This window comes from Cebidichthys violaceus, unplaced genomic scaffold (assembly GCF_023349555.1).
Source record: "Cebidichthys violaceus isolate CVI_PGR_0920_01 unplaced genomic scaffold, fCebVio1.0.p SCAF_23, whole genome shotgun sequence".
NCBI lineage: Eukaryota > Metazoa > Chordata > Actinopteri > Perciformes > Stichaeidae > Cebidichthys > Cebidichthys violaceus.
Genome location: NW_027176406.1, coordinates 3,772,941 through 3,793,186, shown reverse-complemented (window position 1 = coordinate 3,793,186; position 20,246 = coordinate 3,772,941). Strand labels below are relative to the sequence as shown.

Below are 20,246 nucleotides of genomic sequence, written 5' to 3'. Positions count from 1 at the left end.
TGAGTACTTCACGAACTGTGTAGTATGTTCCTGCAAAAACAAAAGGTGGAACTAAAGCACAACCAGATCTTTATTTGTTTGATGTCAAACAGTATATTTTATGTATTTTATCTAAGGTTGCCAACCTTGTGGCATGCATTGCACAATTCATTGCAGACAAATTTGATAATGTTTAAAAATGAGGATGGAATGAAACACATTATTACAGCAGAGAAATACATTTCCAATGAAACCATTCAATATCATATAACATTCAGCTTTAATCTACGTAAACACTTTGCAATGGAGACATGGACAAATTTATATATTTGAATTTTTGTAGGAGTTCAATGCAAATATTTATCCATCATTTCAACATGGCCCAGCTTCTACAATGCTGTCTTTTTCACGTCCTTCTCCTTCCACTTCTGTGTAACCGGGGTGTTGCTTCTGAAACTTCAAAGACGGCCAGTAGTTGTTACGTCGCTAAAAATAAAAAATAAAAAAACAAGCACAGAAAAATTGTGTGGACATGTGTAATTAAAGCTCTTGTCAGGGCAGGTGTAGGCCACATTCAATGCTCACCTGGATGAGGTAAAGTGGTGATGCAGCAGTGGGATGGTAGTTGATGTAAAGAGCAACCAGTATCAGAGCCAAAAGTAACACCAGCACAGCTGTTATACCGGCTATCACTCCTGAGTTGGCCCACCCCTCAGTCTTGGTCGAAGAATCTGTCCTCACCTCTGTATCGAAGATGAAGCCCAACAATTATTTCCCTTCATAAGGCTTGACTATAATGGCACTTACAAGTATTAACTCACCACTGCCGGTCTTGAATATGTGACGTTTGGTTTCATCTGAGAAAAGACAGAAAGCAGTCATTTCCATACTTATTTCCTGGCAGAATTTGTTTTTATTGAGTGAAAAAAATGTGGTGAAATACTGCATACATGCTACTGTACTGTATACCATTCTGAAAAAAAAAAATAGCTCAGCCTCACCGTCACAACCTTTTTGTAGAGGAGTCAATGAGGACACGTCCTCCATGTCTGGTGTGGTGGAGGAACCAGTGGAGCTGTCCCCCCTGGAGTAATCCTCACAGGTTGCATTTTTGCTCTGCCCATATACAACATAACAGATGCATGAGTCTCAAAAGTGGCAAATAATCAGATATATTTATTCCTGACGTCCAGCAGTACCTCTTCTGAACAGGTGTAGTCCAACCATTCTTGCCTGTGTCGATCCATGCCATCTGAACACCTGAAAACACACAAGATGTATATTTATAAGGGATAGAACTGCTGCTATATGGACATGCAGGCTACCGTAATGTCCCACTTACCTCTGGAGTACATTACACCAGCTACAATTGGATGTTTGGTTGGATGAGAGGCAAAGCTCGCAGCTGTCATGCTGCAGGCAGGCTGAATGGCGAGAAAGAGACAAGCACAACAACAGAAGATGTATGGCTTGAGTGTTGATGCAGTCTAACGTATTGATTACTTGAAACTAATCCTTTAAAGATGAGGATAAGGATCACTTACTAGGCAGTGGAGTGAACTCAACAGCAGAGAAGCTGGTGATCTTTGTGGAGTCTATTTCAACCCGATGGTACTCATAAATCGTCCGCTGTTGGGCATCTGGATCAGAATCAAGTTTATCGCGAGCAGATTTTCACATACAAGGAATTTGCTTTGTTATTTGGTGCTTAGCAATAAACATAGTACAAAAAGGAAAAATAAAAAAGTAGTACAAAATATAAGAATCATGAATATAACATAAAAATATACAATACAAATGTGAAATATATAGGTTTTTAAAATGAAAAAAGATGAAGTGGGCAAATGTTCACAGTATAAAGAATATGTGCAACAAAGATAATAATATAAAAGATGTGTGTTCATTTAACGCATTGACTCAGACCTGTGGTGGAGATATCACAGGCTTAAATACCTGAAGGTTTTCCCCAAAACTCTCTGAAGGCTAATTATCTCTATACATAGGTGGGCAACCATTAACATTACTGCTGACCTGGTGATTGAGGAGAAGGTTGAGTGACCATGAAGGCGTCCGACAAACCGGCCTTTACCGGATGCTCAGCTGAACCAATCCCATCTAATGACAGAGGTATCTGATGAACACACATAAAGAGGAATCGCTTATGCATTCAGCACGAGGGAAGAGAACAAGTTTAGAAGAGCACAGACGTGTGTCTCACATCTCGATAGCTGAACGTGATGGTTCCTGTTTTGTAAAGTGCAGCCTGAAACGTAAAGACGCCTTCTGACTCTTTTCCAGGAAGTCTGACCCGCTCCCACTGGACCACAAACACCTCACCTGAAAAGAGTGAAGATCAAACAGGAGTCAGACAAATAATCAGACAACCGTATTCAAATATGAGCTGGTATCTCACCATTATCCAGGTATTGCACAGTGGACTCTTTAGAGTAGCTGGGGTCAAAATTAGCCATTAGAGGGGCGATGTACTGTGTGGCGGTCAGCATGCGGTGAGTAATGTCCCCTGTGAAGATAAACCCTGAAAATGGCCAGATGGAAGAACATGTAAGGCCTGAGTAAGACTTGTTAGCTCGCAAAAACACTTCTCTGCTGTGAACATGTGCAAGAAAGGTCACTTGAACATCTGCTATAAAATCAAAGAAGGTACCTCCAGTTGCTATGGTGATCTGCCTCAGGTAATGTCCGTAAAAAGGAAAGTCAAACGACAGGGCAACCCTCTGCAAGGAGATAGAAGCAGAGAGAGAGAGAAAGAATCAGACATTGAGCTTATATTTTCATCTTCTATGGCACTAAGCATCCTCATAAGCTCTTAAAGAAGGGGGGGATGAAGAGAATAAATGCATAATGTTTATGAAAAAATTATGATTCTTTCATTTCTATACATCATTTTTTTCAAATGCTGACCACTGAGCTCTACCCCATGTCCTCATTGTACATAGTCAGCTCAGTGACATGTACACTAGCAGGCATACTCAGCATACTGATGTAACTATATTGCAATGATCTGGTTAAAACATATAGACTCAACTTGAAACGGCTAATTGAGGTTAACAGGCGGGAACTTTTCAAAACTGATATTCTACTAAATAGCTGAGATCTACAACACTATGATTCACTCTCAACATCATTTTATCAGTGTCGAGATCAATAGAGCAAATGGGAAAACTGATATAAACGATGACCTTCACTGCTGTTTTTGCTTTTTAATATTATACTAAAGACACCTGTCTTTAAATTGACCAAACTGCAAGCACGTTTTTCTCCTTAGCTTCATCAATTTATAATCTAATGTAGAAACTGTTCCTTCCCCAACTATGTAACCTTGGATGTTTCTATAAAGCCAAAGTTCTGTTTCCACTTGGAGAATGCCTTCCCACATTAAAGTGAGCTGTATGTATTACACAGGTGCCAGGTGTTGGACAACAGAGGTCAAAACTAGGCAGCCTCTGGCATGACCTGTAGCTCTTGGCATCGACCAACATTTCCCAGTCCCTTAAGCTCCTCTAGCAGTGGTACTTTATGTTTCAGACTGAACTCCATCCTGGCCTGCTGTCACATAACATGCAAGCAGAATTTCTGGATTAGATGTTTGTGTACAGTACTTGTACTTGCTACAGTGTTGGCCTTTTGCACTCCATTTCACTGATTAGTTTTGATTGAAATTTGGAAAAGTCCCAGTTTGTGTCCATATCCCAGGGATGACTTTAGAAAGTACATATAACCATTTTCAGACACAGCACTTTGATAATCCAAATATTGAAAAACATGCCGTCACAAGCAGGGTGCACATGGATTAAAACCACAGACCTCTCGATCTGCAAAATGCACTGAGCTATACAACAAATACTGTACATTACCGCCTGTTGATGGCCTAGTATAAGACCATTTTAATGATGATTTAAACTGGGGTTACTGCAGTCAAATGCTCTACCACTGAGCTATACCCACAGTAACATTAAAATGTAAGTGTTTATACATACTCTGGTGAATGACCAAATAGATTTATATGTTTACGGATAACTAACACATAAAATAAAAGCTTTGATCATCATATATGTTTATTATGGTAGGTTCCCATTTACATGAAATATGAAGGGTAACGTGTTGGAATATCTCGTTGACTGGTAAACAGCCATTATCTGTGTCTCACATCAAAACAGTTAATTTGTCATTTCACTGATTTATGCTTTAATTAGGGAGCACCCAAGTTGAACTTGGCTGCTCATAATCTGCCATCCAATGCTCTACCACTGAGCTATACCCTCCAATGGAGACTTTCTGAAAGCCAGTATAATCACCATAGATAAAAATGTTTATGAATAACTAACACATTAAATGAGAGAGTGCATCTCCGGTGGAGAATACATCCCACTGCATACTGACAGCTTTAAGGAATAAACGTTAACTCGTGCTGCAGATTGCATGAGCTCCTTTAAATTCAGGTGCCTCTTCTTTAACAAATACAGAATCATACATTTTGCTATTAGCGTGTATGATTACTTCAAAGATACACCGAAAGCACACCAAAGATTATTTCACAATTGATGGGCACCCAGATTTGATGTGTAGTCAAATGCGCCACCACTGAGCCACACCCTCTGTCACACATTTATTATGGTGGCCTGGTAAAGTACAATACTAATTCCTTTTGAAGTAAGGCCTTACATGCATATTGTGAGTGTGCATGTGTGTGTGTGTGTGTGTGTGTGTGTGTGTGTGTGAGACTCACCACAGCCTGTTTGTATGAGTTTGATAGAATGCCATGGACTCTCACTTGGCCATGCCGGACGTCACTCATGTCTACCCATAAGTCCTCTGTGCGCTGGTCCTCTGGACCAAAGCTACGCCATGTGTAATACTTCCCAGAATCCTCCTTGCAGACAAGAAAAACACAGAGAATCAGAGGGGGTGATGGACGTTGAGGGAGTGTGTCATGCAGGCATTAAGAGTCCAGTCTGTTAAATCGCATGCTGTCACAAGTGGAAACATGTAAACTCTATTTCCAAAAGAAAGCAGTGTTTAACTCCAACTAAAACAAAAACGTGTCAAAAGCCAAAAGCATAATAAAAGCCACAAATCATTACAGTCATACAAAACGCTGTGGTGGAGCTCTCACCACTACGTGTGTCATGTTGTCTGGCAGGGTGTTGATGGTTAGTCCTCCACCACCCAGGACCGCCCTGCTTATCCTAGCGTGGCCTGAAGATGACCGCTGCACTCCGTAAGGATGACTGTCACCTCCAGTTGACTCTCCATGCTGCTGTGACATCACACCGTACCAATTGTCTGTCCAAAATAATGAATATCAGGTTAGCGCGCGATGGTCATTATGGGATGTCATGATATAAGCACTTGTGACTTTCTTCTATGCCAACTGATGCATTTCAAATTCAAAATCTGCAGATTAAAAGACTCCTTTTAATATAAGAGGAAGAGAAAGCACACCAACGCGCTTTTTCTTTTAACCTGGCAGCAGTACCACACACTGCCGGGAAACATTTCAGATGCCAGTTTTATTCAGACTCTTAACAATAGTGTTTACAGTTGTGGCTTTTGATATCGTCAGTCTTAGCCTTGTCAGTTAAAGACATTGTTGAAAGAAGACAGAAAGAATACATATAACATTTTGTGATGGTCAGAAGGAGCTGTCAAATCCTACAAACAATGTAAACCATATCTAGTAAGCAGACTGGGGTAGGTAGGCTTTGTTTTAAACTTCTGGGTGTTTTAATTGATGGCTTGGCTTTCTTCAAAGCCACACATTGAAAGCCACATATTCCGAGTTGATGTTAGGAGTTTATTTTAGCATCACCCTGACATTTTTTTATTGAGTGTGGAAAATGCATGTCTGTATAAGCACCGAGACTTGGATGTGGATCTAAACATCTTGGTCCTTGCATAACCTTGGTCACCGATACAGATGTACATTTGAAGCTAAAATGTCTTGATGGAGCACCCAAGAGTAATGTATGTTGATGGTATACAAAGTAGAGGCAACGCAGGCTTAGAAAGCTTTTTTGGGTAAAACCTGGTTGATGGATAATGAATCTATTAAATGTTTAATTATTATATGTTGTTTTAGGAGGGAAAAGGTCTATGTTTTTAGATGCTTCGCGCTATTTTAAAAACAAACTTGCAGTGTTGTATAAGTAATGATCAAAGAATGCATTCTTAATAAAATATTCAGAAAGTCTGCCATTTCAGCGAGGTTACAATATATAGTTGGCTTTCGCAAAAAAAAATCTGCTCCACTTTGTGTTACAAAAAACAAGTTTTGAAAACAGTTTTGATTGTGTTGAAGGATTTCCATACTTCCTCTATTTTCACAAGCCAAAGAAATTGAAGACTACATAATGGGAGAAAAATATAACAAAGCAGGAACTATTTATTGTTCTAATTACATTTTTGGTTTTCAACCAATATTGAACAACAGTCAGACGTCATCATGGTATCGAATAAAGTACAGCATTTGAGGAAATACTCAGTAACATTTCACGACTGCATTTAGAGGGTGAATTTTGCCAGATATAACGACATTGGGGCTGTCTTAATTCAGCTATGGATGTTTAACTATGTAGAAACCAGGACTTAGCAACAGAAGCATGCCAGATCATTTATTTAAGTAATATTGCATATCGTCTATTTATCTGTCGTCGTCTTTTTAGAACATTACGGCAATACGCGGTACTATTAGGTATATTACGGTACACAATGGTGACGTCACCTCACAGCCTATATAAGCCTCCAGACGGCGACTCTTAACGTACGGAGTGTCTCATCTAACCCTAAATCAGGTCGACCTCCTGTACTTAACGTTTGCTGTTTTTCTGTTTCTGGCTTTTCAGTGAACTACAGGAGGGGTTTGAAGCGACGCTGGGAACGTTTACGAACAAACAAACAAACAAAAAAAGCCATGATAATCACTCCGTCGTGTTCAGTGTCCCTTCAGAAACACCGCGAATATCCTGCCGTGGTCAGCTTTGTGCTGCCGCGAAGAGTTCGGCTCTGTTGCTCCGGTGTGTTCGTGTCGGGACTCTCGTTAACTGAGCAGAGTAAAGCTGAGCAGGGTGACCCTACCAGACTCTCTAGTGGTCCGGCTAGGAAGCCTGAGCTCAAACACCTGTAGACCTGTAAACCTGTGTAAACCTGTGTCGCTCTTCACTGTCACATGTGCGTGAGTGTGTGCTAGCTCCCCAAGTCATGCTAACTGCTAGCAAACATTAGCAGGACTGACCCGCCCCCCTCGTGTGCCTTCAGTTGCGAACAAGATATTTTGGGGAGTTGTGGAAAAAGCATTTTAACGTTGATTAACTTACAAACCTGCTTCCCTACAGAGAGGAACATCAACTGTGAAAGAGGAATTAAGAAAGCATTTGACATGGAAAAACATACTTTCTCATGATAAGTGTCATGTTCCTTAAAGCCACCAGTTAAGCCTGCTCTCATCTAACACACCAGAGTCAAATAGATACTAATGAAATCCTTTCTCCCATGCAGTGCATTAATTCGTGATGTAGTTAATGGTGAAACAATTTGCTTGTGGCTGAAATACAAATTCTGACGGCACTGTTTTTTTTTTTTTGGTAAATGCTTGATGCAAAATAATTAAACACTATGGCGTCATTTGAAGTGCGAGTGCACATTAAATAAAGTGTTTGCCATAAAGCTGGATCTTGAGGTTTTGGGTTGAGGGCGTAGCTCACATGGGTGTGAAAAACATGGTAGGCCGGTACAAATTAATTCAAACCAAGTCCATGTTATAGTTAATGGTGTCTGGGCTACTGTGTTCTCATGAAAAGATACCACCTCTATTCTTCCATTTTTAGAAAATGAGCAGTCTGGAACTTAATTGTTCCTCTTCTTTGTTAAACAAAAAGCAGGGGGGCTCTATCAAGGGCATTTTTCCTAACAAAAAAACTGCATAATCAGCAAGAAAACCCATTTTAAGAATATAAAATCTGACATTTAGCAACTAAACAACTAATTTTGGGTGCCAGCGCTCAGTGCAGCTCCTCTCAAGCCAGTGAAATGTTAGTCGACGTTTCTGTCCTGACTGTGGGAGGAGAACACATGCCTGTTGGCCGCTCAGCTATGTCCTGTTCCAAACCCCCAGAGTTCAGACTGTGTGGGACGTTGGCTGGTGATGCCTGCTTTAAACATCACTCTGCATTCACACAATTACAACACTGATGTCTTCCAAAGCTGTCAAAACTACAATGCATCATTTACAATGTCTTGACCTCGTAGGGAACTTACATTATTTTTGTTCAGGAGCGTTTCTCTCCCCTTTTTCATTCAATCAAAGGGTGCGTCAATGCATTCGTGACAGCTCGTATATTAAACCTAGATGTGTGATTGTTGAGTGCCGGATCCGCCCTGTTATGGCATCTATGAGGTAAGAGGAGACATGGCGTGCGCACAGTTGTCGAGGTCTGCAGTGCAGCAGATAAACATTCTGGTCTTATAAAAGCTGGGTGGGGTGCAGACAACCAACATGAAGCTGTGGCTTCTAATATCTTCTCAGGTCATCCGCCTCACAGCAGGCAGTATTGAATTCACTGGGACTAAACCAAAACGGTGAGATGGGAGTCATATTGTTTCTGCTGTCCAGGAGAAACGGACAAGAACTCACTCTTTTTGTAAGAATGGGACATTTTTAATGTTTAACACATCGATACATTAAACTTGGCCTTACAATTACATGAAAATTAAATATAAATAGAAGTACATGTTTTCCCCCACGTTGATCTATTCCCTCAAAAAAATCACGTGAGGATTGCAACAGAATACCCGATGAATCAATATCAAGATGGACCTGGATTATTTTTGTACATCTGCTCTTCTTTTAGGGAAATAGCAGCGTGGTGCACCCAGCAGCCAACCCATGCCTCACTCATGCCAGCGTAGAGATGGTGTTGGTGAGTCAGATAGAAAGAGAACCATCATTAGTTAAAGCTGCTCCTGGTCAAGAACACAGATGAGGTTTGCACAATTCAGTTTGCTTCAGGATGTAAGAGTTTAATAAAGTGAAGCGAATTAGAGCAGTATTGAAGCACAGGATGACAAATATAAAGACTTGGGGAGGTAAAACAGGATCTGCTTTTTGGTCAAATGTAGGCAATGAAAGAGCAGATGTTCTGGACAGAAAACTGACCTCTGCCCGCTCTTTCAGAAGCTACCAAACCACGACGTTTAGCTGCCTTTTTCTGTGAGCGGTCATCTCAGAGCGGTCTGAGAGAACACACCCTTCCTGAACAGTGGCTGGACGAGTTGGCACAGACTCCCCAACATCACCCACAATAAACATGCATTCATTTCAAGGCCTGTGGTTGAATTGCATATATGCAATTCTTTAGTTAAAATTCCAGTGAATAAGTTTCATCCACCTAATCAAGCCACTTTGGTCTTGGTGATTCTAAGATTGCTTTATATTTGAGGAAAGATATGTGCATATTTCACTGAACTTTGCCTCCTTCACTATTACATCGCTGTGAAGCTGATAATGTGGTGCATCTCTTTGAATTTATTTAATATGAGCTGCTGACATATTTGAACAACTCTCACCGTGGTAATAAGGCCTTGAGAGGAGCCTCCTTTAATAACTAACTGGAAAAATGACAAATTTAATTTATGACATCCCTAAGAGGGTGAACAAACGTTTCACAATAAAATGACCAACACATTCCAGTTTTGGTCAAGTCTTGTTAAGAGAACATGAGTGCACTGATTGCTTCACTTTTCTTTTGTCATGGTGAAACCTAATCTCTGCATGTAAAAGCCAAAAACCTTATCTTAATAAATCAGACAAATAAGAGAAACGGAGACTGAGTTCTGGTAAAAAAAAAAAACAATTCTCATACAAACGCTGTTCCAGTGTACAACATGATTCAAAGAACATGCTGCTCAGCTGTTGCCAGCGAATCGATACTGCTCTTGCCACTTTACTTTTCCTAAAACACAAACATGTTTTGTTCATCACAAGACTTTTGTAAATAATAAAGTAAATCTGGGATCCACAGGCAATAACATCCTGCCTATGTTCCAATCTTACAAAACAATCTTTGTCGCTTAAATTGTCTTTTTTCCCCCCATTTTAGCTCCAACATGTCTGGATCAGCTTCAGGCTACAAACTTCTCAGCAGGACAAGAGACAGGAGGCTAAACACTGAGGTCACTGACGCGTACACAATTCATTTTCAGCTTGGGGCTCCGTGTTTTTACAGTCTGGTTGTGATGCTGTAGATGGCTCCCTCAGGACCAAAGTCCTTTTTAAAGACAGACTAAGGCAGATAAGAGCAAAATTAGGCGAAGGAAAGGAAGAAGTGTTTGGTCAATACTGACAGCTGACCCCTTATTTTACAAGCACACATCTGACCACCTCCTGCACGTAATGCTGTTTCCCCTGGAACACATTTCACTCTGCAGAAGAACACGAGGAGCACAGGATGATTTAATGACATTTAAAAAGGCTCCTTACATTTTCTGAGTCTAGCAGGGAGACAAGAAGAAAAACAAAGTCTGTATCTAATTTTAAAAATGAAACAGTCTGTTTGTGGGTTGTTGTTTAGACTCAATCGCATGCTTGTGGAATAGGGTATTTTTATTGTACACTTTATCGTAAACTAAGTCATTCACTTTTGTGCGTACAGTAAAAAAGGCACGGCATGCCCATTTGCTGCTCCATAAAGACTCCTACTGAAGTTTTGCGGTTTACAGTGAGTTGAAATAGCAACAGTAGCACACACACATCATTATCATAAACATAAATAGATTAGAATATTAACTAAGAATAAAACTATTTGCATGCAGAGTTTAACTGCACAAACAGTAGGTGCTAATAGAGCAAAAGACAAGGCATACTTGCACACCTGTAAACTGCAGGTGTGACTTTAAAGACCAGACAAGATGGAAATGTTAAAGCAATGATGAAAAGAAAAAAATACACACAGCTCACCTGTTTGATGTTGAATCAAAACTTTTGCCAGCTCTGTTTGGGAGACACAGAGGAAAAGCATCACCAAACTGAAACACATGATGGCCAGAAGAAGACAAAAAATAAAAGCTTTTGTCTCAGCTCCCCTCTTCGTCTCCCTCCTCTTCCTCTCTTTGCAAAAACAAGTTTTCTCTGAATTCCTCTTCCTCCCTCAAAATCTCTCTCTCTCTCTCTCTCTCTCTCTCTCTCTCTCTCTCTCTCTCCACACACACCACCCATGTTTTTAACTAAAGACACAAGGATCAGTGGATTAGGCTTTAGAGCAGAAAGGGGAAATGTTATCATCTGCACATGTTACAAGCCTGCATATTGAGTTACAATATTTTTTATTTTATAACATTATACAATGTATTCCTCTGTTTGGGATTCACACATCCAACCTTCCACTGGGGTTTGACTGTCACCAGCGCCTCCCTACATCAGTGTGAAATGTGACATCTTAGATTAGACACGGTGATCATGATGCTAACAATGCCAGGGCTGAAATCAGTGCTAGTTATGATATTACTCATTCCATGTCAAGTCTGTTTATGACTCCCCAAAACATTGTGTCTCTCTTAACAACAACATGTGGCCCACATGGAACAGAAAAGTCTCCCTGCCGCAGTTTAATTTCCAGCAGTTATGTAAAAGCCTTGTTTTTTATGGGATGTAAAACTGACAAAAAGCGAGCTTTACACAAGCACTGTGGCTGACTCATTTCTATCTGCTCTCAGAGCAAACACGGAATCCTTGGAAAAAAAAAAGGCAGCTGAGCGTTTATTGGATTCACAGCTGGAAAGGCAATCAGCACCCTATTTCATAATACAGACCATAAACACAACGCACAGTGGGCCCAGCAGTAAGGTGTGGATTATGTGGAGAGGTCATGCTGACTTTAAACAAACACATAAATACACAGAGGTTGTAATAACTGTCATTTTCACATCTTTTATATTTCCATCTTCTGTGAAAATGAAGATATTGTACTTTCCGAGCACAATGCTAGGATCGCTTGTTCTTTCATGAATTGCACTGATGAGGTAAATCCAGGTAAAAGCCAATATCTGGATAAGGAGAGGCAGATTAGTGAGGAAGAAAGAAAAGGAGTCATAACAGAGTTCAGAAGCAACGTTGGGCCGCGAAGGTCCTATTGAAACTAAAGGAATTATTATTATTTTTCCCCCAAATTAATTGCTTTTTGGGGGCTTTATCATATCCCAAAACTCCCCAAATTTGGGATGCTTATCAGGACTGGTGATTTGATATTTTATGGGTCGCATGCTCGCGTATGACAAAATTGCTCACAAGCACCCTGTAGAAGGTGGAAAAGCAAGCCCCCTCAGCCCGTATGTCCAAATGACTTAAAGTTTTACAGACATAAGCAACTGAATGAGCTCTACAAAAAAACCCTCATGGACCCCTTAACTCAGCCTACTAACTCATTAGTATGCAATTCATAAACACAGTTATACATGTTTTATTCTTGATTAATAAGCTCGTCTATTATGTGTTTCATGATTGTGTTTTCATACTTTAGAAATGATGGATTCTCCATTAGTAAATTAAATATTATATATATTACAAACCAATTATTAAGGAGCTGTAGATGATTAATAACATAATTTATAAGGTATTAGTAAATGATTAAGAACTTATTTAGAAGCATTTTATACATATAATTATTTAGATATGCACGAATGGTTAGGGACTAATATATGCTTTATAAACATGTTTTGATACTGCAATTCATGATTAATTCAGGTAGTTACTAGTCATTTATTAAGTATTTTGTGTGACCTCATCTAAAGTGAGGACTATCTATGCCTTACAAAATATTTATAAATGACATTGAAAGGCCATCAGTGCCTTAAAACCCACAAAAGTCTCAGTTACACAGAAAAGGCAAAAAAGACACAACACAAAGTGATCAAGAACGCATCAATAGTTATTGCAAGATGCAAACAATGTACTCGTAAGAACATACCTCAGACATTCATTCATCTAAAGAGCTCTCTGGTGTTACAATCTGGTAATTTTGTCAAAATTAGAGGACTTGTGCTTTGGTTTCCTAACATTTGTTGAAATGTCAAACTCGGCATACTATAATAATAATAATAATAATAATAATAATAATAATAATACACTTTAATTGTGGATCCAACATATATTTAATATATGTGAGACTGCTCCAGAACAGGTTAGGTGTGCATCATTAATTATCAATCTACCCCGCTAAGAAGTGAACCACCGCTGTAGGACTGTAAAACCAGGGTTAACCCTGAAATCACCTCTCTAATCCCAAATCCTGCTCCGTAGCAAAGGGCTCTCGTTAGGTCTGCAGCAGCAAGTTGCCATGGCAATATAGCCAGGTTAAAAGAGAGCTGCCTTCATAACATTGAAAACTGGCTTTAGGCTCAACACACACACACAGCACTGCTGGTGCTTGAGGCATATTTTAGAAGTTTGTGTAGTGAGCAAAGCTGGCTGTTTCACTGCTGGTTCCAGCTTCATACATGTTGCACAGCTGTGAGTGCTTATCCATCTTTTTTCTTTAACCATGACCTAAATCTTTTGTAAACTTTAGCTAAGCAGTTTTAATTAACCAAACCAAGGAGCTGGCAGAATATAGAAGTCATTTTCAGTTTATTTTTGAAACCACTGATAAACAGCTTATTTTCACCTTTCACCAACCTTCTGTTGTTTAAAAGTAGAAATATATAATGTAGCAGATTCTTTAAAAACGAGTCCAGTATAGACCAAAGTGGAATGCTTTGTCATAAACACAACTACAACAAAAGAAAATACAACAAAACAGGCAAACGTTTTATTTATATTTGTTCGAGCTTAGTTTCATACCTCAGATTGATCTTATTTGAAAGTTTCAGCTTCTGAAGTTCTTGTTGAAGAGCTTCACTTTTATCTTTCTCAACCTGGATCTCTGCTGAGAACTTTTCTTGATCGATTGTTTGAGCCGCTTTGAGCTCCCTCACTTCTTTGTGCTGAGTGCTGTTTTTCTCCCGTAGGAGCTTATTTGTCTCCACTTGTTTCTGGAGAGAGTCTGTTTCGATCACCTGTCTCTCCAGTTCGGTGGTAAGCTTCTTCACCTTCTCCTTCTGACAAACGCTGAGAGTTTCAGCACTTTGCAGCTTAGCCTTCAGCTCCTCCACTTCATTTTTAAGAGCCTCCTTCTGCTTCTCCTGCTCTCTGATTTTGTCCTGGTGCTCTTCTCTGAGCTGGCTGAGTTCAGTTCGGAGGCCCTGACTGACCTCCTCCTCTGCCTGGAGCTAGTGACCAGCTCCTGGTTGTTTGAGACCTGTTCATCTTTTAGGTCCTCCAAGTCTTTGAAAAACATCTTCTCTTTCTCAGAGGCACTTTTCTGTAGGGTCTGGATCTCCTCCTTCATCTGCTGAACCAGAGCGTCCTTTTCAGCCATCAGCTGTTTTGTGGCCTTCAGGTCCTCTGACTTCTTTCTGCTTTCAACCTTGAGCTCATCTTTGCTCAGGTTGGGCTGATGTTGAAGTATCAATGAAGGTGATTCTGATTTCCCATATTGTCAGAGAAAGAAGATACGTATTTAGCTCTATGAGCTATAAAAAAGAAAAGAAAATGGCAATTCAACAAAAATCAGGCAGCCCTCATTAACACAATTACAGTTAATATCAATATGACTGTCCCTAAAGACATAAATCCACCTCAAGTATTGTTAATTTTTTCAAGATGGAGCTAATTGGAATTACTTTGTATAGCCTACTGCTGGGTTACTTAACCTATAATGTATTAGTTGATTTCATATTTGAATTGATAATCCAAATTTGCAAAGGAAATAGTAACTACATGTGTCATAATGTAACGTTAGTGGATTAAAAAGTGCAATATTTACCTCTGAGATGTAGTGGAGTAACTTGGAAGTACGTAGCATTGGTAGCATAAAATGGAAACACTCAGGTTAAATACAGCAAAGTTACTTTAAAATTGTACCAAAGTAAGTCTGGCTATAGTAGTCTAACGTTACTTATATTCCACCACTGCATTTAGGTAAACTGTGCTTCTCCTAACCTAAATACTAAACCTTGTTTAACACCATGATGTCCGTGTAGATCAAAACCTAACACTCAGAGAGTCTCTTTTTGTACCTAAACCTAAGCAAAGCGTTGTCACATCTTAAAACGGATTGTAGTGGTCAACAATCAATAACGATTATGGCAGGCGCAAACAAATGACGTCACCTTTCCGACAATGGCGACAGATTAGAGAACGCTTTGTGTGTTACAACCACAAACGACGCATTTTCTTTTAATTTGGAGTTGTTGTTTTTTGCTTTATCCTGACTGTAAGATAACAGCTCAGTCTATGGGTACATGTAGCCACACATTTAGGCTCGTTTCTCCACCTAGTGGACAAAGTAACGTCGTGCCTGTGAAAATACAAATTAAATTCTGCGCGCCTGGCGACACAATCTAATCGTATTCAACCAAAAGTAAATATTCAATGCTTGGTGTGGTGTGAGTCACTGTTTATTAATATTTCCCACATGGCGTCATGACACCGTAGGGGGTATAGCTCAGTGGTAGAGCATTTGACTGCAGATCAAGAGGTCTCCGGTTCAAATCCGGATGCCCCCTGTTTTTCTATTTCTGATTTATTGAAATCTACCGTCTAGAGAAGTAGGTAGACTGTTTTAGAGACATGAAGTCACGTTGATTTCCACTATAACAAAAACTTTTAACTGGATCCATTATAATAGGCTTAGGAATTAATATTCAACCGCATATGCTTCAGTATCCAGCTGGTAACATCCTCCAGTTTATAAAAAAACGACAACATAGTATAATATAATGTTGTGCTGCTGCACAAACTGCTGTGAATGAGTGTTGGCACACAAAATATATTTTTGTCATTGCTGTTACTGTGTGTACTAATGATATAATCCATCACCTTCAATAGCACACTCACTTGTTGAAACGAAGAATATCCCAGCTGGACAACATTGACAACACTCCGACTGCATATTTATAACAATGATATTTATTTATTTTTAAATTACACAATATAATACATACTTTCAAAATATGAATCAGTACTTAGCAGCTAGCTCTTTTCCCTAATCAGTAAATTCCTGTAATATACAGTAAATAGTTCAAGAGCTTTGTTTTCTTAAAATAAATTACTAAACATGTTTAGGTCTTGTTGTTCATGGCATAAAATATCATTATAACAGGTGCAGACCCAACAATGCAGAGTTTCTGAGGCCACAGGAGGTAAAGTGTGTGTTTTTCAGATTCTCAGTTATTGGGTAAAAGTCTTCCATGATAGAGGATTAAGCTTTTAATTAAAGCAACTAAACTCAGTTTGTCACTATAACTAGTGAGGTATTAAATTTGGTTGCAGCAGAAATAGTTACGGTAAATTAAGAAAGATAGTCATCAGTGACAAGAATCACCAAACAAAGGACAAAATGAGATCATGATTGTCATGCTCAAAACTTTAGCATAATCAACAAACACTTTACCCGGGAAACATATGTTTTAGTGCCTCAAATGTAGGTTGTAACATCTTTGGTACAACTTAGTCAGTTCTAACAATTGAATGATACTTTAATTACTACTTTGCAGTTCAATAAAGTAAGATGTTGTCCCGTGATTAACCCTTTGTGAAAAGAAAAAGTCCCATTGAGACCAGAGTAGAGAGTGAGATCCTTGGTCTGGTAGGATGTCTAATGAGCATGGTGCACACTAAACACTGCGGCGTACATCTTCATAACCATAAACTGAGAAAAACGTCTCCAGCTAACCCAGATCATTAAAACATAACCGAGCAGTTCTTGAACAGTCCAAAAGTCACCGTTAACCAACTCTTGAGATCACCCATGTCTCTGCCCGTCCACCCTGAGGCCTCACACAGCTGGGTAAGACACACTGTAGGCGTGGCAACACGACTATTCGTCGCACGACACCACACTCACATGACTACCCCAGCCCCACCCCATAACACTGTAAATAATCCTGACACGGTGGCCTCTGCGGTGCCTCTCGAGGTTGGTTCACTGTTGATCCACTGCGTCTGAGCGCGTTCTAGTTCACGACAACCCGAGACTTCATCCAGTCCAGACTGGCAGGTAGACTGGGAGAGAGTGAAGAGAATAAAACGGAAGCATTTTGAGTCATTACAGCGAGAATTGATGTTGGTAAAGGCATTTTTTTGGGTTGACTCATACAAAGTGAGGAGGGTGTGAAGACTCACCCCTCTCCTGTCAGGGCACAACAAGCTTGAACATGCCAGGAGTGTGATGAGATGGATTCGAGTGTGAGGCACTGGGAGATCTCTGCCGCTGTCATCGAGCCCTTCACGTCCTGCTTGTTGGCCAAAATAAGAACGGCTGCATTCTCTAGGTCCTAAAACAAGAGACGGGGGGGGGGTTAATATGTTGCTTTCTGTATCGATTGATAGTCAAAGAGCTGGAATGTTTTCAGTGGAAACCCCCAAAGAGTCCCAGTGTCAACTTTTTGAGAACAAGGAACAGGAACCTCTGTGGAATATTTAGGCACATGTCAACCCGCTGACTGACACAGTCTGGGTTGAGACTTCCTCATCATGTTGTGTCATGGGTTTGTTCCATGTGCGGGTTAGTTAGTCACTCTGAAAGTAGGAGTGTATCTCAGACGTCACACGAATAGACGACTTGGGCAGTTTCACTGAATAACAAAAGAGTTTTACGTCACTTCACGTAAAGCCAATCCTGCTGCGACTACACGCTCAGCAGTCAAGTGCTGTACTTGTGCAAATTTTTGGTATTTGTACTTAACTTGAATATTGGAACTTTCTGCTGCTTTATACTTCTACTCCACAAATTCAGAGGGAAATATATTACTTTTTACAACACTACATTTATTTAATAACTTAAATTACTTTGTGGATTGAGATTAATAATACAAAATATAATCAAGAAATTAATTATGATGTGTTATTATAGGTTAAGATAAGATAAAACTTTTTTGATTCTAGAAATTCACAAGCTACCCAGCGGTGTATACATTAATTAAAACTAGCTCCACCTTTACCAGCTGCAACATTAAAGTGATGAACACATTAATGCATCAATAATTATAATCCAGTAACAGACAATATTCTGAAATGTGCCATTCTGCACAATGACTTCTTTTACTTTTGGTACTTTAAGAATATTTTGACGTTAATACTTTTGTATTTTTATTTAGGTGAAATTCTGAATGCAGGAATTTTACTTGTAACAGAGTATTTTCTACACCATTATATTTTACTAGAATAAAAGATCTGAGAACAATGTGATCTGTGCTGTAGTCTGGTCTAAGGTAAAGAGTGAGTCGTGGTAAAACATGGGGATCATCAGGATTATGACTCTTGAATTAACACACAGCCATCAACACAGCCGGATTTGTACCTCGTGTGCGAGCATTCGGTGCAATTCTTCCTTGGTGAGCGTGAGACGTTCGCGGTCGGTGCTGTCCACAACCACAATGACAATCTGAAAGAGCCATTACACATAATGGAATCAGTGAATAGCAACACAATCGACAGATATCGCACATTTTCAGAGTCCGTGTTATCAGTTGTAATCATAGCAGGGGGCACAAGATATCTGCTACAGACATATTAGAAATGATAATGTAACCCTAATGGTGATAAGAAACTTTGTCAATACAGAAAGCAGCGTAGGATAATAAGAAACCAACATGGGTTAATGGACAATGGCCCAGTCAGCACAAGCCAATAAATGCTTTCTGTTTCTGACTTCACTCTTCAATTTTCCACAACTACCAGTGTCAACAAAGCTATATTACATTTTAAATGATAAATTATTTTTTTAAGCCAGGAAAGCTAGATTTTCTGGAGTTTTTTGGGGAACAAAAGACCAAGAAACTTTATCTTAATCAAAACATGACATAAAAGCATCCGTAAAACGTAATGTTTCTCACTTTTATGATATATTTTTAACTAATGAAATGTGTTTCAGTGCTCTAGTGCTGCACATGCAGCTGAGGTGAAGACAGGAAGTGATCCATACCTCTGTGTTGCCGTAGTACGAGTACCAGCTGGCTCGAAGGCTCTCCTGTCCTCCGATATCCCAAACCAAGAAGTGTGTTTTACGTACGATGATCTCCTCAACGTTGCTGCCGATGGTTGGTGACGTGTGGACGGCTTCCTTTGTCAGACTGTGTGTGCGTGGGGGGAAAAAACATTATAAATACAGATGTGAAGCAGATTTTATAGTTACATGTTTTTGCCACTGAAAGTAGCCAAATCACTTACAACTGATAGAGGATGGTGGTCTTTCCAGCATTGTCTAAACCCACAATGATGACTTTGTGCTCTGTAGGAAAGTAAAAAAACAAAAAAACATTTAACCATAACAGTGCAAACTAGATGTGTTGTTATTGTCAGTTGAACCCACTCCAATCTAGAGTTGCATAACTTGTTTCAGGGCTTCACAAGACAAAATGTACACACAGATAAGATAAAGACCAGTACAGGACTGGGATGAACTGAGCAGAATAACATTTGTTATCCAAAGTGAGGTTATTACATCACTGCGTACCAGGCCTCATGTAATGTTTATAAACGGTTCTTAGTTTGACTGTAAGTCAGTCACCACACAAGGACATGTATATGTAAAGTGACACAAGGGAATAATACTTGATATCGTCACTATTTGTGATCGGCTCCATGAAAGCAATTATTTTAATTTCAATACGTATTTATTTACAACATATAACTTACTGAACTGTTTATTCTTATACTAAATTTAACGGCTCTACTTTGTCAAACATGTACACAACACAGCATGCAATTTAGCCTCTGTATTGAACTCATCAAAATATTAGAAGCAGTGGGAATGTATTCAGAGAGCAGTTTGGGGGTCCCGGTGCCTTGCTAAAGGGCACCGAGAGGCGAACAGGCACCTGTGGGCTCAAAAAGCTTGAACGGCAGAGTAGTATGGACATGGCCTTACAGACAACAGAGATGACGAAACTGACACCAGTGTGAAAAAAAAGAACTTAATCTTACCTCTGTCCCCGAACACCGCCATCATCTTGGTCAGAATAAACCCCATGTCCAACAAGTGTGTGTGCGAATAAAGTCCAGGAGACGCTCTCAGTGGAGACAAACTTCAGTATCTGTTACCTGCTGACTGTCACGCAAACCCTAATTCCTTCAACTGATATCGCTTTCTACTCGTGCATACGGTAAGTGGGTGGCGCTTCTAAGAAACCAAGTCTTTGGTATTTTGCATCGGAAT

At 39.7% G+C, this 20,246-nt stretch overlaps 2 protein-coding genes and 1 non-coding gene across 4 annotated transcripts; 1 reads left to right on the top strand and 2 right to left on the bottom strand.

The window, feature by feature from the left end:
* Nucleotides 1–15: 15 nt before the first annotated feature.
* plxdc1 (plexin domain containing 1) lies at nucleotides 16–11,076 on the bottom strand. 2 transcript variants are annotated; one of them, XM_068718670.1, is made up of 14 exons: nucleotides 10,952–11,076; nucleotides 5,114–5,283; nucleotides 4,727–4,870; nucleotides 2,645–2,714; nucleotides 2,393–2,515; nucleotides 2,198–2,316; nucleotides 2,011–2,110; nucleotides 1,524–1,619; nucleotides 1,322–1,403; nucleotides 1,179–1,239; nucleotides 981–1,095; nucleotides 801–836; nucleotides 565–722; nucleotides 16–465 (listed from the first exon to the last, which is right to left on the bottom strand). In XM_068718670.1, the coding sequence occupies exons 1-14, from the start codon at nucleotides 11,028–11,030 to the stop codon at nucleotides 352–354; spliced, it is 1,467 nt and encodes a 488-aa protein (XP_068574771.1). In that variant the 5' UTR covers nucleotides 11,031–11,076; the 3' UTR covers nucleotides 16–351. The 2 variants fall into 2 exon arrangements, with proteins under 2 accessions (XP_068574771.1, XP_068574772.1); XM_068718671.1 differs by having other exon boundaries at nucleotides 4,727–4,867.
* Nucleotides 11,077–15,522: 4,446 nt separating this feature from the next.
* On the top strand, nucleotides 15,523–15,594 carry trnac-gca (transfer RNA cysteine (anticodon GCA)). The gene has a single exon. It is a non-coding gene; the product is annotated as a tRNA-Cys (tRNA).
* Nucleotides 15,595–15,975: 381 nt separating this feature from the next.
* Nucleotides 15,976–20,209, bottom strand: arl5c (ADP-ribosylation factor-like 5C). The gene is made up of 6 exons (XM_068718904.1): nucleotides 20,015–20,209; nucleotides 19,259–19,319; nucleotides 19,014–19,161; nucleotides 18,390–18,473; nucleotides 17,213–17,364; nucleotides 15,976–17,092 (listed from the first exon to the last, which is right to left on the bottom strand). Exons 1-6 carry the CDS (start codon nucleotides 20,058–20,060, stop codon nucleotides 17,044–17,046), a joined length of 540 nt encoding a protein of 179 aa, XP_068575005.1. The 5' UTR covers nucleotides 20,061–20,209; the 3' UTR covers nucleotides 15,976–17,043.
* Between the last annotated feature and the right edge of the window lie 37 nt (nucleotides 20,210–20,246).